The sequence below is a fragment of the Amblyraja radiata genome, unplaced genomic scaffold (genome assembly GCF_010909765.2).
Source record: "Amblyraja radiata isolate CabotCenter1 unplaced genomic scaffold, sAmbRad1.1.pri scaffold_1114_ctg1, whole genome shotgun sequence".
NCBI lineage: Eukaryota > Metazoa > Chordata > Chondrichthyes > Rajiformes > Rajidae > Amblyraja > Amblyraja radiata.
The window spans coordinates 1-18,430 of NW_022630296.1; the positions used below are offsets into that span (position 1 = coordinate 1).

Sequence of the window (18,430 nt, forward strand, 5' to 3'; positions counted from 1 at the left end):
CAAATTTGTCCCTTATTTTGACCCTTTGACCCTTATTTAGGAGTGAGAAAGTTGTCAACCCTAGTTGGCGTGGGCAAGTTGGGCTGAAGGGCTTGCTTCCGTGCCCAATTACTTCATGACTTTGCACAAATATGGTTAGAATTCTCAATTAATGCAGATAACTGTCTTGCTCTTCCGACCCCTGTGCATGCCTGGCACGCTTGCCAGATGTGGGCTTGGCGTGCAAGCGGCCTGAGCAAATAGGGACCCATCTAGCAAGCCAGAAGGAGCTCAGAGGGTGGGTGGTCCACCGAAAGGGTCACGTGGGGAGAAGGGGGGGGGGCGGTTGATTGACAGCGGAGGCGACCATTCGCAGGCAGGCGGCGACGACGTCACAAAGGGAGGGGTCGGGGAGGGAGCGGGCGGGCCAATGGGAGCGGGCGAGGTGGGCGGGACCATGCCCCCTTTGTTACTGTAGCGAGGGAGGAGCCGTGGGCGCGGGGGCAGCAGCAGCAGCGGCGCCGCGGCAACAACAACAACAACAACAACAGCAGCAGCAGCAGCAGCGGCAGCAGCGGCAGGAGATGCCTCTGGTTGCACTGCTTGTGCTGCTGCGCCCTGCTCTTCCTCCTTGTGACTCTGCAGGTCAGGCACTTTCTTGCTGCTCTGTCCCATTTGGAGACAGAGGCCCTATTGCCACCTCCCTACCCCCCTAGTCTGATCGGAGCAGATCACGGTGCAGGGATGGATCATCTGCGAGGCAGCAGTAAACACCCTCTCTGTAAAAGGTCATGTCCTTCCTTCACATCGTTTTTGCATTCACGTCCACGTTTTTAATGCAAGCTCCGAGTAAACTTGCACATTCCTGCCAATGGGTCTCTCTGCCCATATACTGCCAATGAACTTGCATTTACGTGGCGCCTTTCACCACCTTGGAAGATCATAAAATGCAATTCGGCCAGTAAGTTAGGTTTGAAGCATTACAAATCAAAGCAAGTACTGGAATCACAGCATCTGTGGTTACTACTGGATAGATTAATAAAGGCACTCCCGTTATAAAAGTAAAACGAATTCACGAATTGAAAAGTTGACTGGTAAATGTGTGCACATGTAAGATTTTTATATGCATATGTGCAAGCTTCGTCTTTATGAATAGCGCCTGGGATAAACCATAGTTTAGACATTTAAATGATCGCCATACAAAAGTTATTAATTTATAAAAACTATTTTCCTCCATTTAAGTTTCCCATTCATTTAAAATCCAGTTGCAAACATTTTGATGGCTACGTTGCAATTTACTTTCTTGCCATAATACAGAAGACATTTGAGCCGATTCAACCAAGGGAGGATATATATAGTGTGTGAAAAAAAAAGTTACATCATTTGTGTCACGTGTAGTTCACGATGTTCATTCAAGATTTAACGCGACAGCTCGGGAAACGGCCAAGTCACTCGCACGAATAACATAAATGCCGAGTACCGTGGGAACTCTTTATCTACTGCCGTTATATCGTGCGAGACTCGTGCTGGACCACGACCTCTTCACTCTGGTGACATCTTGCGTCAACTCGCCCCGTGAAAAGGCCCTTTAAGGGACTGTGGTACACTGTGAAATCCACAGAAGGATGTAGGGTTGGGTGTTTATGCGTGCTATTTTCATGATATTTATTTTAGTTGTTTATCTTTTTTAAATATTCACATATAAGATTATTAAGGGTTTGGACAAGCTAGAGGCAGGAAACATGTTCCGATGTTGGGGGAGCCCAGAACCAGGGGCCACAGTTCAAGAATAAGGGGTCGGCCATTTACAACGGAGACGAGGAAACACTTTTTCACACAGAGAGTTGTGAGTCTGTGGAAATCTCTGCCTCAGAGGGCGGTGGAGGCTGGTTCTCTGGATACTTTCAAGAGAGAGCTAGATAGGGCTCTTGAAGATAGCAGAGTCAGGGCATATGGGGAGAAGGCAGGAACAGGGTACTGATTGGGGATGATTAGCCATGATCACATTGAATGACGGAGCTGGCTCGAAGGGCCGAATGGCCTACTCCTGCCCATATTGTCTATTGTCTCTGGACCTCCGACTGCAGCGCCCCCTGGTGGCGGGAGCCCCCGTGCAGCACTCCCAGTCGGTTGAAGGCGGTTGAAGGTTGAAGTGCAGCGCCTCTGGTCCTCCCTCGGATTGGTGGTGGCGTCAGGGCTCCGGTCGTGGGGTGGATGATGCTGGGTGGACGTCATGACGCCGGGCAGGCGGGCGGATGTGCGGGCGGCTCGACGCGGTTCCCAGACACACGGCGTCCCCAGGTCGGGGGGGCGCACCCCCCCCCCCAACGCCACCTCACACCCCCCTTCAAGCACCAGTAATGTTCACACGTTAGTAATGTCCTGTTTGCCAGCTTGTTGACCCTCTGTGTTCCTCTCCTGAAGGGTTTAGGAGCCATTGAGTGTCGTCGTCCCCCCCCACCCCCCATCTGCTCGGTGTGCGGGCAGAGCTTCGAGGGGCTGTGCTTCGGTGGAGGCCACATGGAGCACAACAAGGAGAAGCGTTACGAGTGCGACGTGTGTGGCAAGGCCTGGCAGTGCCCGAGCCGGGTGGACACCCACCGGCGGGTGCACACAGGAGAACGCCCCTTCACCTGCTCTGGCTGCGGCAAAGGCTTCAAGTTGTTGTGGCACCTGAAGGTGCACAGGCGCAAGCACACCGGGGAGCGGCCCTATGGCTGCTCCACCTGTGGTCAGAGCTTTGCCCAGTTGTCAGGGTTGCAGGTGCACCGGCGGGTGCACAGCAGTGAGCGGCCGTTCACCTGCTCTGACTGCCACAAAGGCTTCAAGTCGTCCTGGGACCTGAAGGTGCACAGGCGCGTACACACCGGGGAGCGGCCCTACACCTGCAGCGATTGCGGCAAGGGCTTCACTCGCTCCGACAGCCTGCTGGTGAACCAGCGCACCCACACCGTTGAACGTCCCTACACCTGCGCCCAGTGCGGCAAGGGCTTCACCCAGTCTAGCAACCTGCTGGAGCACCAGCGCACCCACACTGGCGAGCGCCCCTACACCTGCGGCGACTGCAGCAAGGGCTTCACCCAGTCTAGCATCCTGCTGAAGCACCAGCGCCTACACACCGGCGAGCGTCCCTACACCTGTGCCCAGTGCGTCAACGGCTACACTGAGTCCAAGAACCTGCAGGTGCACCAGCGTACCCACATCGGCGAGCGCCCCTACACCTGCGGCGACTGCGGCAAGGGCTTCGCCCAGTGTAGCATCCTGCTGAAGCACCAGCGCACCCACACCGGCGAGCGCCCCTACACCTGCGCCCAGTGCAGCAAGGGCTTCACCAGCTCCTCCAGGCTGCTGTCCCACCAGCGGGTGCACGCTGGCGACCGTCCCGTCACCAGCCCGATGTGTGGAGAGCGCTTTGCCAAATCTCCCCACGCCTTGTCTCACCAGCACGTGCGCACCAGTGGCCAGCCCTACGTCTGCCCATACTGCGGTGAGGAGTTTGACAGCTCGCGGGGGTTGCGACAGCACCGGCGGGCCCACGCCGGTGAGCAGCTGCTCCAAATATGGTAAGCGTTTCAAGAGCGTACGGAGGCTGCGGGAGCACCAGTGGATACACACCAGAGAGAGATCCTTTGAGTGCGCTGAGCGTGCAAGGTTTTAACCCGCATGTCCAGCCTGTGGCAGCACCGGCGTACCCACAGCGGTGAGCGTCCCTTCCCCTGCCCGTCCTGTGGTAAGGGCTTCACCCGCCTTGACCACCTGCAGGAGCACCGTCGAGTCCACATCGGCCAGCGCCCCTTCACCTGCCCGCTCTGTGGCAAGGCCTTTGCCCGCTCCTCCAGCCTGCTGGCACACCGCCACGTGGATAGGCACTGTTTAGGTAGACACAAAATAATGGAAGTAATGGGTAACGTTTCGGGTCGAGACCCTTCTTTAGTCTCCACCTGAAACGTCACCCATTCATTCCCTCTAGAGATCCGTCCTTGGCCTTGGCGGATAAGGACTGAGTTACTCCAGAATTTTGTGTACTTTTTTGTAAACCAGCATCTGCAGTTCCTTGTTTTGGAACCATTCTGGTTAACCACCTCTGCACCTCCCCCAAAGCCTCCACATCAGTCCTATTATAGAGTGACCAGAACTGTATGCAATTCTCCAAATGCTACCTGACCAATGTCCCTTAAAGCTGCACGTATACATTCCTCTCTCCTTATCTCACATCCTTTTATCTCCTTATTTTCTCTTGCCTCTGTCACTTACTCCACTCATCTGCCGATCACCCCCTCATCTGTTAACATAGTGTCAGTCTGAAGAGGGGTCCCGACCCGAAATGTCACCTATCCATGTTCTCCACAGATGCTGCCTGACCTGCTGAGTTACTCCAGCATTCTGTGTTAAAGTCACGGAGTGAAACAGTGTGGATACAGGCCCTTCGGCCCAACTTACCCACACCGACCAACATCACCTGGCTACACTAGTCCCACCTGCCTGTGTTTGGTCCATATCCCTCCAAACTTGTCCTATCCATGTACCTGTCTAACTGTTTCTTAAACGTTGGGTTAGTCGCAGCCTCAGCTACCTCCTCCGGCAGCTTGTTCCATACAGCCATCACCCTCTGTGTGAAAAAATGACCCCTCAGATTCCTTTTAAATCTTTTCCCCTTCACCTTGAACCCATGTCCTCTGGTCCTCGATTCGCCCACTCTGGGCAAGAGATTTTGTGCATCTAACTAAATTGTGTTCTATGTAAAAGTGTCACCTCACTCTGGCAATGGAGGAGGCCCAGGACAGAAAGATCAGTGTGGGAGTGGGAAGGGGAGTTAAAATGGTTGGCAACCGGGAGTGGTTGTGTTTGGTCCTTATCCGCCAAGGCCAAGGACGGATAAGGACCAAACACAACCACTCCCGGTTGCCAACCATTTTAACTCCCCTTCCCACTCCCACACTGATCTTTCTGTCCTGGGCCTCCTCCATTGCCAGAGTGAGGTGACACGCAAACTGGAGGAACAGCACGTCATAGCTTACAGCCCAATGACATGAACATTGAATTCTCCAATGACATGAACATTGAATTCTCCAAATTAAGGAGACTTCCCCCACCCGCCTGTCCTAATCAAGTCCTGGAGTCTGTCCTGACCCCATCTCTTTTTTCAAACTTTCTCCCCCGATCAGTCCAAAGAAGGGTCCAGACCCGACACGTCGCCTGTCCATTCCCCTCCAAAGTGCCGTAGAACTCAGCAGGTCAGTCATCCGTGGTGGGAAACGGATATAGAAGTGTTCCTAATATAAGCCCACCTTGGCCCTGTCAAGGAGCAGACCATCAACAGTGCTAGCATCTTCTCATTCATAATGTACCCAAGTGAAAATGCAAAAGTGAGCCAAGCTGCACACAGTCGACTGCTCACAGTACCAGTGGCTGCCACCGGCCCAAACACTTAAAGGCATTTTAAAGTGTTTTTTTCAAAAGTCTTGACGCATTTGTGCTACATGTAACAAATAAAGCAAGTTTTTCCTGACCTCACTGTGTTCTTTGGAATTCTTCAGAATTCATGTTGTGCTATCAATAATAAAAGAAAATGCCAACCATCTCCAGAAATGATGAGAAATTATTCTCGCCTCCATACATGCCGCCAACAATACAATGACAAATAAATTGTATTGTATTGTATATCTGTAGCCGTATGGCAGTCGTACACCTCCCCACTACTTCAAAGATAGTTCCTGTAGCTGGCAATATCGTTTGGCCGCTGTTGTATTATATTTGTTTAATGGATTTGATTAGATTAGGAAATGTTACCTTTCCTACAAGGGTCTTTCCTCTGAGGAGTTTCTATAGCAACATGCCCACTCTTGCCTTTATGAAGAGAGTGACGATTTGTACTGCAAGGTATGACTGACAAATAATGGATCGGCTGTACAAAATAAGATGCATTGATTCAATTGTGGTCAAATCCTAGTGAACACTCACCTTTTTCTAATGCAGTCGTCACCAATGTAGAAGACAAAGGGCAATTATTATACACACTGCACAACATACTTTTTTGATCGCAAATGATGTCACATTTTGTTTCAGGCTATTCACCAATCCTCACTATTTGAAGCCATTTCAACCTTCAATGGTGAACATTGCTTACAGAATGTGAGACAGGGAAAGGTGTGGGAGCCCTACACCGGAATGGATGATTTTTTGGGCCTCAATGCTTAATTTCAAAGTGAGATGCAGCCGAGATTACTTCCCGCCATCCCAGGAATTAACCTTGTGAACCTACGCTGCACTTCCTCAATAGCAAGAATGTCCTTCCTCAAATGAGAAGACCAAACCAGCACACAATACTACAGGTGTGGTGTCACCAGGGCCATGCACAACTGCAGTAGGACCTCCTTGCTCCTAAACTCAACTCCTCTCGCTCTGAAGGCCAACATGCCATTAGCTTTCTTCACTGCCTGCTGTTCCTGCGTGCTTACTTTCAGTGACTGATGTACAAGGACACCCAGGTCTCGTACTTCCCATTTTCCTAACCTGACACAGATAATACAGAGTGCTGGAGTAATACCTTACACTTCATATCTCTGTGTCTCCCTCTCCTGTGACTCTCAGTCTGAAGAAGGTTCCCACACTCCAGAGATGCTGCCCATCCCGCTGAGTTACTCCAACATTTTGTGTCTGTGGAGAACATATGGATAGGGGCCGTTTTTCTCGGTCACGACCCTTCTTCAGACCTGAAACATCGTCTATCCACATTGACCAGAGATGCTGCCTGACCCGCTGAATTACACCAGCACTCTGAAACGTCACCTATCCATGTTCCCCACAGATGCTGCATGACCCGCTGAGTTACTCCAGCACTCTGTGTCTATTGAGCAAGAGCATCCATATACAACTATCTGTCCAGTCAAAAGCTCAAAGAATAACCACTCTACACATCACACACGGCTTCCTTTCACATGAAAGTCTTTCATGCTTTGCTTAGGGTAGTTATCATTAACCATTTCACACAAGTGGTTAATGACTAGTTCACATTAACTTTGAAACGTCACCGATCTGTGTCTGTCTTCAATATTCACACCAATGGTGGAATGGCCCACTCCTGCACCTATTTTTCTGTTTCCCTGGTTACAAATGTTGGCATCGAGGGAATGGGTGTAAAGGAAATGGGCCACAGAGCAATAAACAAACAGTTTGCAGTAAAGAGCACAATTAAATCTAATTTTTAGACAGCAACTTCCAATGTGCATTGAATTCATATAATAGGTCGCTCCAATTTGTGGTCAACACTCCCACCATATGGTGATCCGCCGCACTGCAGGCCCGTAGATATAATTAGCCGGGCCTGCAGTGCAGCGGATCACCACACGGTGGGAGTGTTGACCACAAACTGAACGGGCCTGCAGTGCAGCGGATCACCACACGGTGGGAGTGTTGACCACAAACTGAACGGGCCTGCAGTGCAGCGGATCACCACACGGTGGGAGTGTTGACCACAAACTGAACGGGCCTGCAGTGCAGCGGATGACCACACGTTGTTTTTAATTATACAAATAGTTTTATTTCAAAATAATAAAAATAAACATACAGATTATTAACACAATCAAAGACTGCCCATATTGATAGTTGACAAACGTTCATCAGATTAATATATCGCCAACTTTATGCTGGCCTTCATAACAAGAGGAGTTGAGTATAGGAGCAGTTGTACAGGGCCCTAGTGAGACCACACCTGGAGTATTGTGTGCAGTTTTGGTCTCCTAATTTGAGGAAGGACATTCTTGCTATTGAGGGAGTCCAGCGTAGGTTTACAAGGTTAATTTCCGGGATGGCAGGACTGTCATATTCTGAGAGAATGGAGTGGCTGGGCTTGTACACTCTGGAGTTTAGAAGGATGAGAGGGGATCTCCTTGAAACATATAAGATTGTTAAGGGTTTGGACAAGCTAGAGGCAAGAAACATGTTCCCGATGTTGGGGGAGTCCAGAACCAGGGGCCACAGTTTAAGAATAAGGGGTAGGCCATTTGGAAAGGAGATGAGGAAACACTTTTTCTCACAGAGTGGTGAGCCTGTGGAATTCTCTGCCTCAGAGGGCAGTGGAGGCAGGTTCTCTGGATACTTTCAAGGGAGAGCGAGATAGGGCTCTTAAAGATAGCGGAGTCAGGGGATATGGGGAGAAGGCAGGAACGGGGTACTGTTTGTAGGTATGTTGCAAAGCCTACCTGAAGCGTCGTTGAAGATCTGCTGCTGAGGGTGTGCGCGATTTTGGCGCCGTTTAGAGGGGGCGGGTTTAAAACGCGATTTTCTCTAAGCTGTTCCAATCGAAAATGTTCAGCCTAGTTAATTATTAACGAAAAATCGCTGGAAGACCCCGTCGCAAAAGCTATTATTAGGTTTAAAGGCCTTGAATAATAGTTATAGTAGTTTAAAAATCAATCTCTAAACCCGCGACCGTCAGCAACCGCATGGTCGGCATTTGGGGCACAAATCTACCGCAATGTGAACGTTCTAAACCAGCGCGTTCCACAGGGACCCACTGGAAAGCTGATTTAAATGGGCATTTATTTACAGCAATTAAACACTAAATTCCTTCCATTTGGCCTATAAATTAATGTAAATGAGATTTAAAAATCATGTTTTATTGTGAATTATTTGTGAATATTATTTGGACATTTAGGCTATTTAAAAAAAATGTTAATCATTTATTAAGAAATGGATAGATGTTTAGATCTAGTAATTGAAGTCTGAAATTAGCTACAATTAGGTAACTAACTAATTATATGCTTTAATTTCAGGTCATCCAAGTAAGATTATTTTATATTTGTTTCAGAATGCTTCAATCTATGATAACTGAAAATTTCATTCAGTTCTCTTAATTTTTAAGAAAGTTATGGGCTTTTGACTGTTCACGATCACAGCTTTTTTGTTATGTCCATAGAAAATCAATAGGGAACAAGATGCTCATTTCCCAGTATGAAAATGGCCATAACTTTTTAAATACTTGAGATATGAAAGTGAATTAGGTGTCAAATTAAACTTATTTTTATGCTTTATCTGATGGGATAAATTACAGACTTGATTTTTAAAATCTCAACATTTTGTAACATTGCTACTGTTTGGGGATGATCAGCCATGATCACATTGAATGGTGGTGCTGGCTCGAAGGGCCGAATGGCCTACTCCTGCACCTATTGTCTATTGGCTCTGGCGGAGCACCCATCTACACACGCTGGCATTGAAACGCCCAACTCCAGTACCAAGTCTGTTGAGTTTCTCCCATGCTCCTCAGGGGAGGTCAGGCCCTGGACAGCTTTTATCTGGTGTAGAGATGTAGCTGTGTAATGGAGATGAGGTTGCCTTCCACTGCTGTGACCACTTGGTGGCTATCCAGTGTGCTTTTGTCTCATTTGGCTGGATAGATACTAGGAGTTGTTTTCCATGTGGAGCAATTGGGGTGACAGGAGAGGGAGAAGGGGAGGGGAGACAGAGAGGGGGAGGGATATCTAGAGGGGGAGATAGAGGGGGGTGAGAGACAGTGGGGGGAGAGAGAGGGGGGAGAGGGGAGGGGGAGAGAAAGAGGGGGGGAGAAATAGGGGTGGGGAGAGAGAGGGTGGAGAGAGAGTGAGGGGGAGGAGAGAGTGAGGGGGAGACAGGGGGAGGTTTCTGCTCTCTGCTGACAGCCTGATGGAGGGGGTGATCAGACAACCCTCAGAGCCTATAATACAGTCTTGTGGCCCAGAATTTAGGCCCAGAGCCTACACCACATGCCCAGAGCTTACAACACATGCTCAGAGCTTACAACACACACCTGGAGCCTATTGCACAGGCCTGGAGCCTACAACACAGGCCTGGAGCCTACGACACAGGCCTGGAGCCTACGACACAGGCCTGGAGCCTACGACACAGGCCTGGAGCCTACGACACAGGCCTGGGGCCTATGAGTCAAGCCTGGAGCCTATGACAGGCTCGGAGCCTATAAAACAACCCTGAAGCCTACGAAACAGGCCCAGAAGCCCAGAACTTATGCAAAGCCCGGAGCACAGGCCTGGGGCCAACGTACCAAACCTCTGAACCAAAGAGCATTATTGCAAGATATTTTTGTGGGTGCTTAACGACAGATATAATATATTTGTGTATATATGCTTGGAACTAAATGTTTGAGAGTGAAGCTTTTTGAACCAAAACTCAGCAATTAGACGATGATATGCATTAAAAAAAGGAAAATAGAGCATGATTTCTCCACCCTCTCACTCCCCCCTCACTCTCCTCCCCTCTCTCCCCTGAGAGATGGGAGGGAGGGAGAGAGAGAGAGAGAGAGAGGTGAGGAGGATGGTGGGGGGGGGGGGGGGTGGGGGTGTGTGAAAGAGTGAGTGAAGGAGAGAGAATGATTTCATACAAAAATTACATACAATAGCAGATTAAATTCTCTCTCACTCCACACCCTACATGTGGGGGAGGTGGATGGGGAGAGGTGGGGAGGAAGATGCCCCCTCTCGATCTACGCATACTCTCACCCTCTCTACACCCCTCCCCCCCCCACTCTATCCCCCTCCCTCTACCCCCCACCCCTTCCATCTCTGCCTCCCTTCCCTTTCTACTGCCTGCGCAGTTGGGGGCTATGTGTGAGTGATACAATATTGTGTTGGGGGAATGGCTTACATTGGGGGAACAGGTGACTGGTGGAATCTTGCATTTGAGGGAGCAGACCCAACGGGTCAGCATTTAGCCTGAACAGTGATGCTTCCACCTCCTATGTCACAGCGGGAACCAGTCAGCCGCGTCTGCGCAGTTGGGAGCTATGGGTGGTGGAATATTGCAATCGGGTACCAGCCTTCCTGTGTGACGCTATGCCCCCCCCCCCCCGCGTTGGGGGACGGGACCCAACGGGTCCCACTTGGTGTAGTAACCAGCTAAAAGTTTCTATCAACACAGATAAGCAATGTTCACCATTGAAGGTTGAAATGGCTTCAAATAGTGAGGATTGGTGAAGAATAGCCTGAAACTAAATGTAACATTGTTTGCGATCAAAAAAGTATGTTGTGCAGTGTGTATAATAATTACTCATTCTCTTCTGCAACATTGGTGATGGCAGCATTAGAAAAAGGTGACAGTGCTCACTAGGATTTGACCACAATTGAATCAATGGATCTTATTTTGTACAGATAATCCATTATTTGTCAGTCATACCTTGCAGTAGAAATCATTAGTCTCTTCATAAAGGCAAGAGTGGACATGTTGCTATAGAAACTCCTCAGAGGAAAGACCCTTGTAGGAAAGGAAACATTTCCTAATCAAATCAAATCCATTAAACAAATAAAATACAACAGCGGCCAAACGATATTGCCAAGTGCAGGGACTGTCTTTGAAGTCGTGGGGAGGTGTCCGACTGCCCTACGGCTACAGATATGCATGGAGGCAAGAATCATTTCTTATTATTTCTGGAGATGGTTGGCATTTTCTTTCATTATTGATAGAACAACATGAATTCTGAAGAATTCCAAAGAACACAGTGAGGTCAGGAAAAACTTGCTTTATTTGTTACGCAAGGCACAGCATCAAGACTTTCTTTTAAAAAACACTTTAAAATGCCTTTAGGTTTTTGGGCCAGTGGCAGTTAGCTGGCAGTTGGCTCACTTTTGCATTTTCACTTGGGTACAGTATGAATGAAAAGATGCTGGTACTGTTGATTGTCTGCTCCTTGACAGGGCCAAGGAGGGCTTATAATAGGAATACCTCCATCCATTTCTCACCACGGATGGCTGACCTGCTGTGTTCTACTGGCAATTTGGAGGGGAATGGTCAGGCGACGTGTCGGGTCTGGACCTTTCTTTGGACTGATGGAGTCGGGGCGGGGGGGGGGGGGAAGCTGGAAAAAAGATTTGGGGTCGGGACAGACTCCAGGATTTCATTTGGAGGAGTGGAGAGTCTCCTCAAATTGGAGAATTCAGTGTTCATGTTATTGGGATGTAAGCTATGAAGTGCTGTTCTTCCAGTTTGTGTGTCACCTCACTCTGGCAACGGAGGAGGCCCAGGACAGAAAGAATAGTGTGGGAGTGGGAAGGGGAGTTAAAATGGTTGGTAACCGGGAGATACAGCAGGCCTTGGCGGACTGAGCGCAAGTGTAGGGTGAAATGCACGCCTAGTCTAGATACAAGGAACAGCAGATGCTGGTTTACAAAAAGAGACACAATCTCCTGGAGTAACTTGCACCTCTGGAGAGCATGGACAGGGAACATTCTAGATTAGGACCCAGTGTGGCTCCAGCAGGTGGTCAAGGCGGGTGAAGCCCTTACCGCAGGACGGGCAGGAGAAGGGACGCGCATCGCTGTTGGTACGCCGGTGCTGCCACAGGCTGGACATGCCACAATCAGCACGCACAAAGGGTCTCTCTCCGGTGTGTGTCCGCTGGTGCTCCCTCAGCCCCCATGCTCTCTTGTCACAGTGGGAGCAGCTGCTCACCGGCGTGGGCCCGCAGGTGCTGTTGCAACCCCCGCGAGCTGTCAAATGCCCCACCACAGTATGGGCAGTCGTAGGGCTGGCCACTGGTGTGCACGTGCTGGTGAGATAGGGTGTGGGAAGACATGGCAAAGCGCTCTCCACACACCGGGCTGGTGACGAGACGGTCGCCGGCGTGAACCCGCTGGTGGGACAGCAGCCTGGTGGAGCGGTTGAAGCCCTTGCCGCACTGGGCGCAGGTGTAGCGGTGCTCGCCGTTGTGGGTGCGCTGGTGCTCCAGCAGGCTGTCGGAGCGGGTGAAGCCCTTCTTGCAATGGGCGCAGGTGTAGGGGCGCTCCCCGGTGTGCTGGCACTGGTGCTCCAGCAGCCTGGTGGAGCTGGTGAAGCCCTTGCCGCACTGGGCACAGGTGTAGGGGCGTTCGCCGGTGTGGGTGTGCTCGTGCTTCAGCAGGTTGCTGGAGTGGGTGAAGCTCTTGCCGCACTGAGCACAGGTATAGGGCCGCTCCCCGGTGTGGGTCCGCTGGTGCACTAGCAGGCTTTGGGACTGGTTGAAGCACTTGCCGCAGTCGCTGCAGACGTACGGCCGCTCCCCGGTGTGCAGGCGCACGTGGACTTTCAGGTGCTTGGATGACTTGAAGCCTTTGCCGCAGTCGGAGCAGGTGAAGGGCCGCTCACTGCTGTGAACCGACTGATGCTCCCGCAGCTTCGAAAACCAGGCAAAGCTCTTGCCGCATGTGGAGCAGCCGTGGGGCTTCTCGCTGGGTCGGGCTCCGGCAGGCCATGCCAAATACGTTGCAGTCATAACGCTTCTCCTTGTTGTGCCCCGTCATGTGGTCCTGCAACGAAGATCAGTCCCTCGAAGCTCAGCCCGCACTCCGAGTAGATGGGGGACTCACCGGCACCCTGGCCGCCCTCAATGGCCGCTCACGTCCCCGTCTCTCTGTCCACAGCAACGGCTCCTAAACCCTGCAGGAGGGGAACACAGAGGGTAAACAAGCTGGCAAACAGGAAATTAGTAACGCGTCAACATTACTAGTGCTTGCAGAGGGGGGGATGGGCAGGGGGGGTGAGAGGGGTAGGAGAGCGGGGTGAAGGGGGATGGAGAGGAAGGGTGAGGTGAGAAGGGAGGGGGTAAGGGCAGGGGGCGAGAGAAGGGAGGGGGGGTGAAATGGGATGGAGAGGAGGGGGTTAGGGGCAGAATGGAGGGGGGGTGAGGAAGACGGGATCCTGCGCCATCCCACCCCACCCCACACACGCACAGCGCGCATGACAGGCACCCTGTGGGGAACGTGGATAGGTTACACCGCGGCCTCCAGCTGTCAGAAGGGCGCTGCAGTCGGAGGACCAGTGGGTGCCCAGACTCATTCACTGACATCCCCCTCCGCCCGCACGCCTCGGGCTCCGGCTCCTCGGGTCGCCGGCCGCAGTATTGCCCACGGGGAGGGAGGAGGGGATGGGGAAAAGACGTGGGGCCGAGTGGTGGCGGCGGCTGTTACCACCTGAGCTCCTGGCGCTGAGCGGAGGCCCCGCCTCTTCGTCGCACGTCACAAAGGACCAGGTCCCAGCCCTTGGACGGACAACGTCCTCCGCCAATCGGAGCCGCCCATCCCGCCCTAGTAACGGTTGACACGGCGCGGCCGGCCCCGCCCCTGTGGCTCCTACACCACATGGTGGGGGGGGGGGGGGGGGAGTGGAAACAATCACAGCAGCTGCAGAGGCTGCAAACCTGAGATAAAACCTCAAGGGGGGGCAGACTACAAAATGCTGCAGTAACTCAGCGGGATGGGCAGCGTCTCTGGAGAGAAGGAATGGTCGACGTTTCGAGATCGAGACCCTTCCTCAGACTGAGGGTCGCAGGAGAGATGTAGACGGTGATGTGCAGTGAAAAGCTTTTACATAGAAACACAAACAATGGGTGCAGGAGTAAGCCATTCAGCCCATCGACCCAGCACCGCCATTAAATGTGATCACGGCTGATCATCCACAAACAGTACCCCGTTCCTGCCTTCTCCGCATATCCCCTGACTCTGCTATCTTTAAGAGCTTTATCTAACTTTCTCTTGAAAGCATCCAGAGAACCGGCCTCCACCGCCCTCTGAGGCAGAGAATTTCACAAACTAACAACTGCCTGTGTGAAAAAGTATTTCCTCATCTCCGTTCTAAATGGCTTACCCCTTATTCTTAAACTGTGGCCCCTGGTTCTGAACTCCCTTAACATCGGGAACATGTTTCTTGCCTCTAGCATGTCCAAACCCTTAATCAATATTACTAAAAGTCTGATCTTGACCGCTTTTGGCCTACTGTGCTGCGATTTCCGAGAGAACGCCGCCACCTATGGCCGTCATTTTTGGCCACCTTGCTTAGAGCCCCTCTCCGCCTTCCGGGACCGGAGGATTTTTCCCATCGATGAAAAGTCAGAGAGATATTAATGTTTTTTTTTAATTCGCCATTCTCTCTGCTGCCCCTGCTGGCGGCAGGGGGGAGGGACTATAAAACCCGGAAGTGTAGTCCCTCACTCAGACTCTGCCAGACCCAGGAAGCGAGAGGGTCACGGCTCTCTAAGCTGCGAATCACACTGAACGCACGTCTACTCCACGGTGAGTCCCGTTGATGTGCCTGTAAAGTGGCTGCAGCCTAATTGTTTACCTTGCCTTCTGAAAAATGTTTGTGTTCACAAAATGAATTTTGGTTGTCAGGTGTGGCTGCAGCCCAATTGTTTGCCTCGCCTTTTTTTAAAAAGTTTGTGTTCACAAAATAAATTTTGGTTGTCAGGTGTGGCTGCAGCCCAATTGTTTTCCTCGCCTTGGCTTTTAAAATCGTTGCAACAGTTGGCTGCCAGCCCAAGAATCCATTCGGCCCACAATGTCTATACTAGCCCTCTGGAAACCAGTACCTTCGGCACGCAACTCCCATGCAAGCGCAACAGACAGCCCCCCCCCCCTTCCCCACTGCCGTGAAATATTGGAATTGGTGGAGAGGTGGAATATTGCATTGGTGTCCAGCCCTCCCGTGTGATGCTGGGACCCAACGGGTCCCACTTAGTCTAATAATTTTATATGTGTCAATAAGATCCCCTCTCATCATTCTAAATTCCAGAGTATACTAGCTCAGCCGCTCCATTCTCTCAGCATGTGACAGTCCTGCCATCCCGGGAATTAACCTTGTAAACCTACGCTGCATTCCTTCAATAGCAAGAATGTTCTTCCTCATATTTGGAGACCAAAACTGCACACAATACTCCAGGTTTGGTCCCACTAAGGCCCTGTACAACTGCAGAAAGACCTCTTTGCTCCTGTACTCAACTCCTCGTTCTGAAGGCCAAGATGCCAGCCGCTTTCTTCACTGCCTGCTGTACCTGCATGCTTAATTTCATTGACTGATGAACAAGGAACCCCAGATCCCATTGTACTGCCCCTTTTCCCAATTTGACACCATTTAGATAATAATCAGCCTTCCTATTTTATCTACCAAAGTGGATAACCTCACATTTATCCACATTAAACTTCATCTGCCATGCATCTGCCCACTCCCCCAACCTGTCCAAGTCATCCTGCATTCTCATAGCATCCTCCTCACAGTTCACACTGCCACCCAGCTTTGTGTCATCTGCAAATTTGCTAATGTTACTTTGAATCCCTTCATCTAAATCATTGATGTATATTGTAAATAGCTGCGGTCCCAGCACCGAGCCTAGCGGTACCCCACTAGTCACTGCTTGCCATTATGAAAGGGACCCGTTAATCTCTATTCTTTGTTTCCTGTCTGCCAACCAATTTTCTATCCATGTCAGCACTTTACCCCCAATACCATGTGCCCTAATTTTGGCCACTAATCTCCTGTGTGGGACCTTATCAAATGCTTTCTGAACATCCACTGGCTCTCCCATGTCCGTTTTCCTAGTTACATCTTCAAAAAATTCCAAAAGATTTGTCAAGCATGATTTCCCCTGGGGCATCTTTCCAATCAAATCTGGCCAGCTCCTCCCTCAGGTCTAATACTCACGCTTCTCATCTTCCCTTCTTTGTCTCAAATAAAACAGATTGTATTATAGTATTGTGTACAGTTTTGGTCTCCTAATTTGTGGAAGGACATCCTTGTGAATGAGGCAGTACAGCGAGATTGATCCCTGGGATGGCGGGAAAGATTGAAAAGACTAGGCTTGTATTCACTGGAGTTTAGAAGGATGAGGGGATGGATCTTATAGAAACATATAAAATTATAAAAGGACTGGTCAAGCTAGATGCAGGAAAAATGTTCCCAATGTTGGGCAAGTCCAGAACCAGGGGCCACAGTCTTAGAATAAAGGGGAGGTCATTTAAGACTGAGGTGAGAAAAAAACTTTTTCACCCAGAGAGTTGTAAATTTATGGAATTCCCTGCCACAGAAGGCAGTGGAGGCCAAGTCACTGGTTGGATTTAAGAGAGTTAGATAGAGCTCTAGGGGCCGAGTGAACGATTCAGAAAAGAAAAAGTACAATTTGATTTAATAGATATTTTACAAAATAATTCATATAAGTGCTATCAAATCCTATTGCTTTTTCTCAGGGTAACCAATTTGTTCGGAAAGATATAGGTTATTAGTATATAAGTTATAATGTTATTTGATCCACACTCCATACCAGTTGGTGGCGGTAATGCACTAAAAAGTTGTTTGCCAACCGCCAATAAAAAACTACATAGAAGAAGAAGGGGCAGAAGGAGAAGCTCTAGGGGCCAGTGGGGTCAAGGGATATGGGGAGAAGGCAGGCACGGGTTATTGATATGGGACGATCAGCCATGATCACAATGAATGGTGGTGCTGGCTCGAAGGGCCGAATGGCCTCCTCCTGCACCTATTGTCTATGTGTCTATGGTGACTCCCTCCTAATGGCTCTTTTACCTCGAGTTACCTTATCAAATCATGTTCATTGCACGACACTAAAGATGCAGACTTGCCTTCTTCCTGGTCGGCTCCAATACAAGATGCTCTAAGAATCCACGTGCTCTCCTGTCCGACCCTGCGCCTTCCGCCCCGCTCTCGACGTCACCGCTTGTGGCAGGCAGCGGGGCAGTGACGTCATCATTTCCGGGCTGAAGTCGCCTCTCTCCCCCCCCCCGCGTTGCGCGGTCTCTCTGTCTGCGGGGCAACGGGCCGGGGCATCGACGTAATTTCCGGGCTGATGCCCCTCTCTCTGTCTGCGGGGCAACGGGCGGCCGGGCCGGGCCCGCGACGTCATTTCCGGGCTGAGGCCCCTGCGCCGCGTGGTCTCTCTCTCTGTCTCCGGGGCAACGGGCAGCGGGCGGGATGAGCCGTGAGTACCCGGGCCGGGCCGGGCGCGGTGAGAGGCACCGGTGGATCAGGGCTGGCTGGGGGATTCGTTGCGCGGGGGCGGGGCGGGGTCCAAGCCGCGGCCTCGCACCCGGGAGACAGTGACTGGGGTTGAGGGAGCGCTCGCGGAGCCTGGCTTGGGGTCGGGCCTGCGCCGGGTCCCGCAGCCGCCGCAACACGACCATCAATCTCGGGTGGGGCTGATGGGTGGGCGTCGTGCGGCCGGGGTGCTGGAGGAGTCATGTCGCGGCTGAGGGGAGCGGGGAGTCGGGACAGAGTCTCTCCCTCTCTCTCTCTCCCTCCCCCTCTCCTCCCCTCTCTCCCCTCTCTCTCTCCCTTTCTCTCTCTCTCTTTTCCCCTTCTCCCCCTCTGCCTTCGAGCCTGCACCGCCATTCTGCCTTCTCTCCATACCCCCTGATCCCCTTAGCCACAAGGGCCACATCTAACTCCCTCTTAAATATAGCCAATGAACTGGCCTCAACTACCTTCTGTGGTAGAGAATTCCAGAGATTCACCACTCTCTGTGTGGAAAATGTTTTTCTCATCTCGGTCCTAGAAGACTTCCCCCTTATCCTTAAACTGTGACCCCTTGTTCTGGACTTCCCCAACATCGGGAACAATCTTCCTGCATCTAGCCTGTCCAACCCCTTAAGAATTTTGTAAATTTCTATAAGATCCCCCCTCAATCTTCTAAATTCTAGCGAGTACA

General features: G+C 51.1%; 1 protein-coding gene across 1 annotated transcript; it reads right to left on the minus strand.

The window, feature by feature from the left end:
- Positions 1–12,394: 12,394 nt before the first annotated feature.
- Positions 12,395–17,964, minus strand: LOC116969755 (zinc finger protein 358-like). Its single transcript, XM_033016539.1, has 3 exons — positions 17,713–17,964; positions 13,104–13,250; positions 12,395–12,514 (listed from the first exon to the last, which is right to left on the minus strand). Exons 1-3 carry the CDS (start codon positions 17,962–17,964, stop codon positions 12,395–12,397), a joined length of 519 nt encoding a protein of 172 aa, XP_032872430.1.
- Between the last annotated feature and the right edge of the window lie 466 nt (positions 17,965–18,430).

Excerpts from the sequence above, each read along its gene's own strand:
- LOC116969755 (XM_033016539.1), bottom strand. The coding sequence starts at position 17,964 with ATGACTCCTCCAGCACCCCGGCCGCACGACGCCCACCCATCAGCCCCA. Across the intron at positions 13,251-17,712 it reads CCGCGCCCGGCCCGGCCCGG|GACCACATGACGGGGCACAA; the intron begins GTACTCACGGCT and ends TCTTCGTTGCAG. Across the intron at positions 12,515-13,103 it reads TCGAAGCTGCGGGAGCATCA|CACGTGCACACCAGTGGCCA; the intron begins GTCGGTTCACAG and ends CTATCTCACCAG.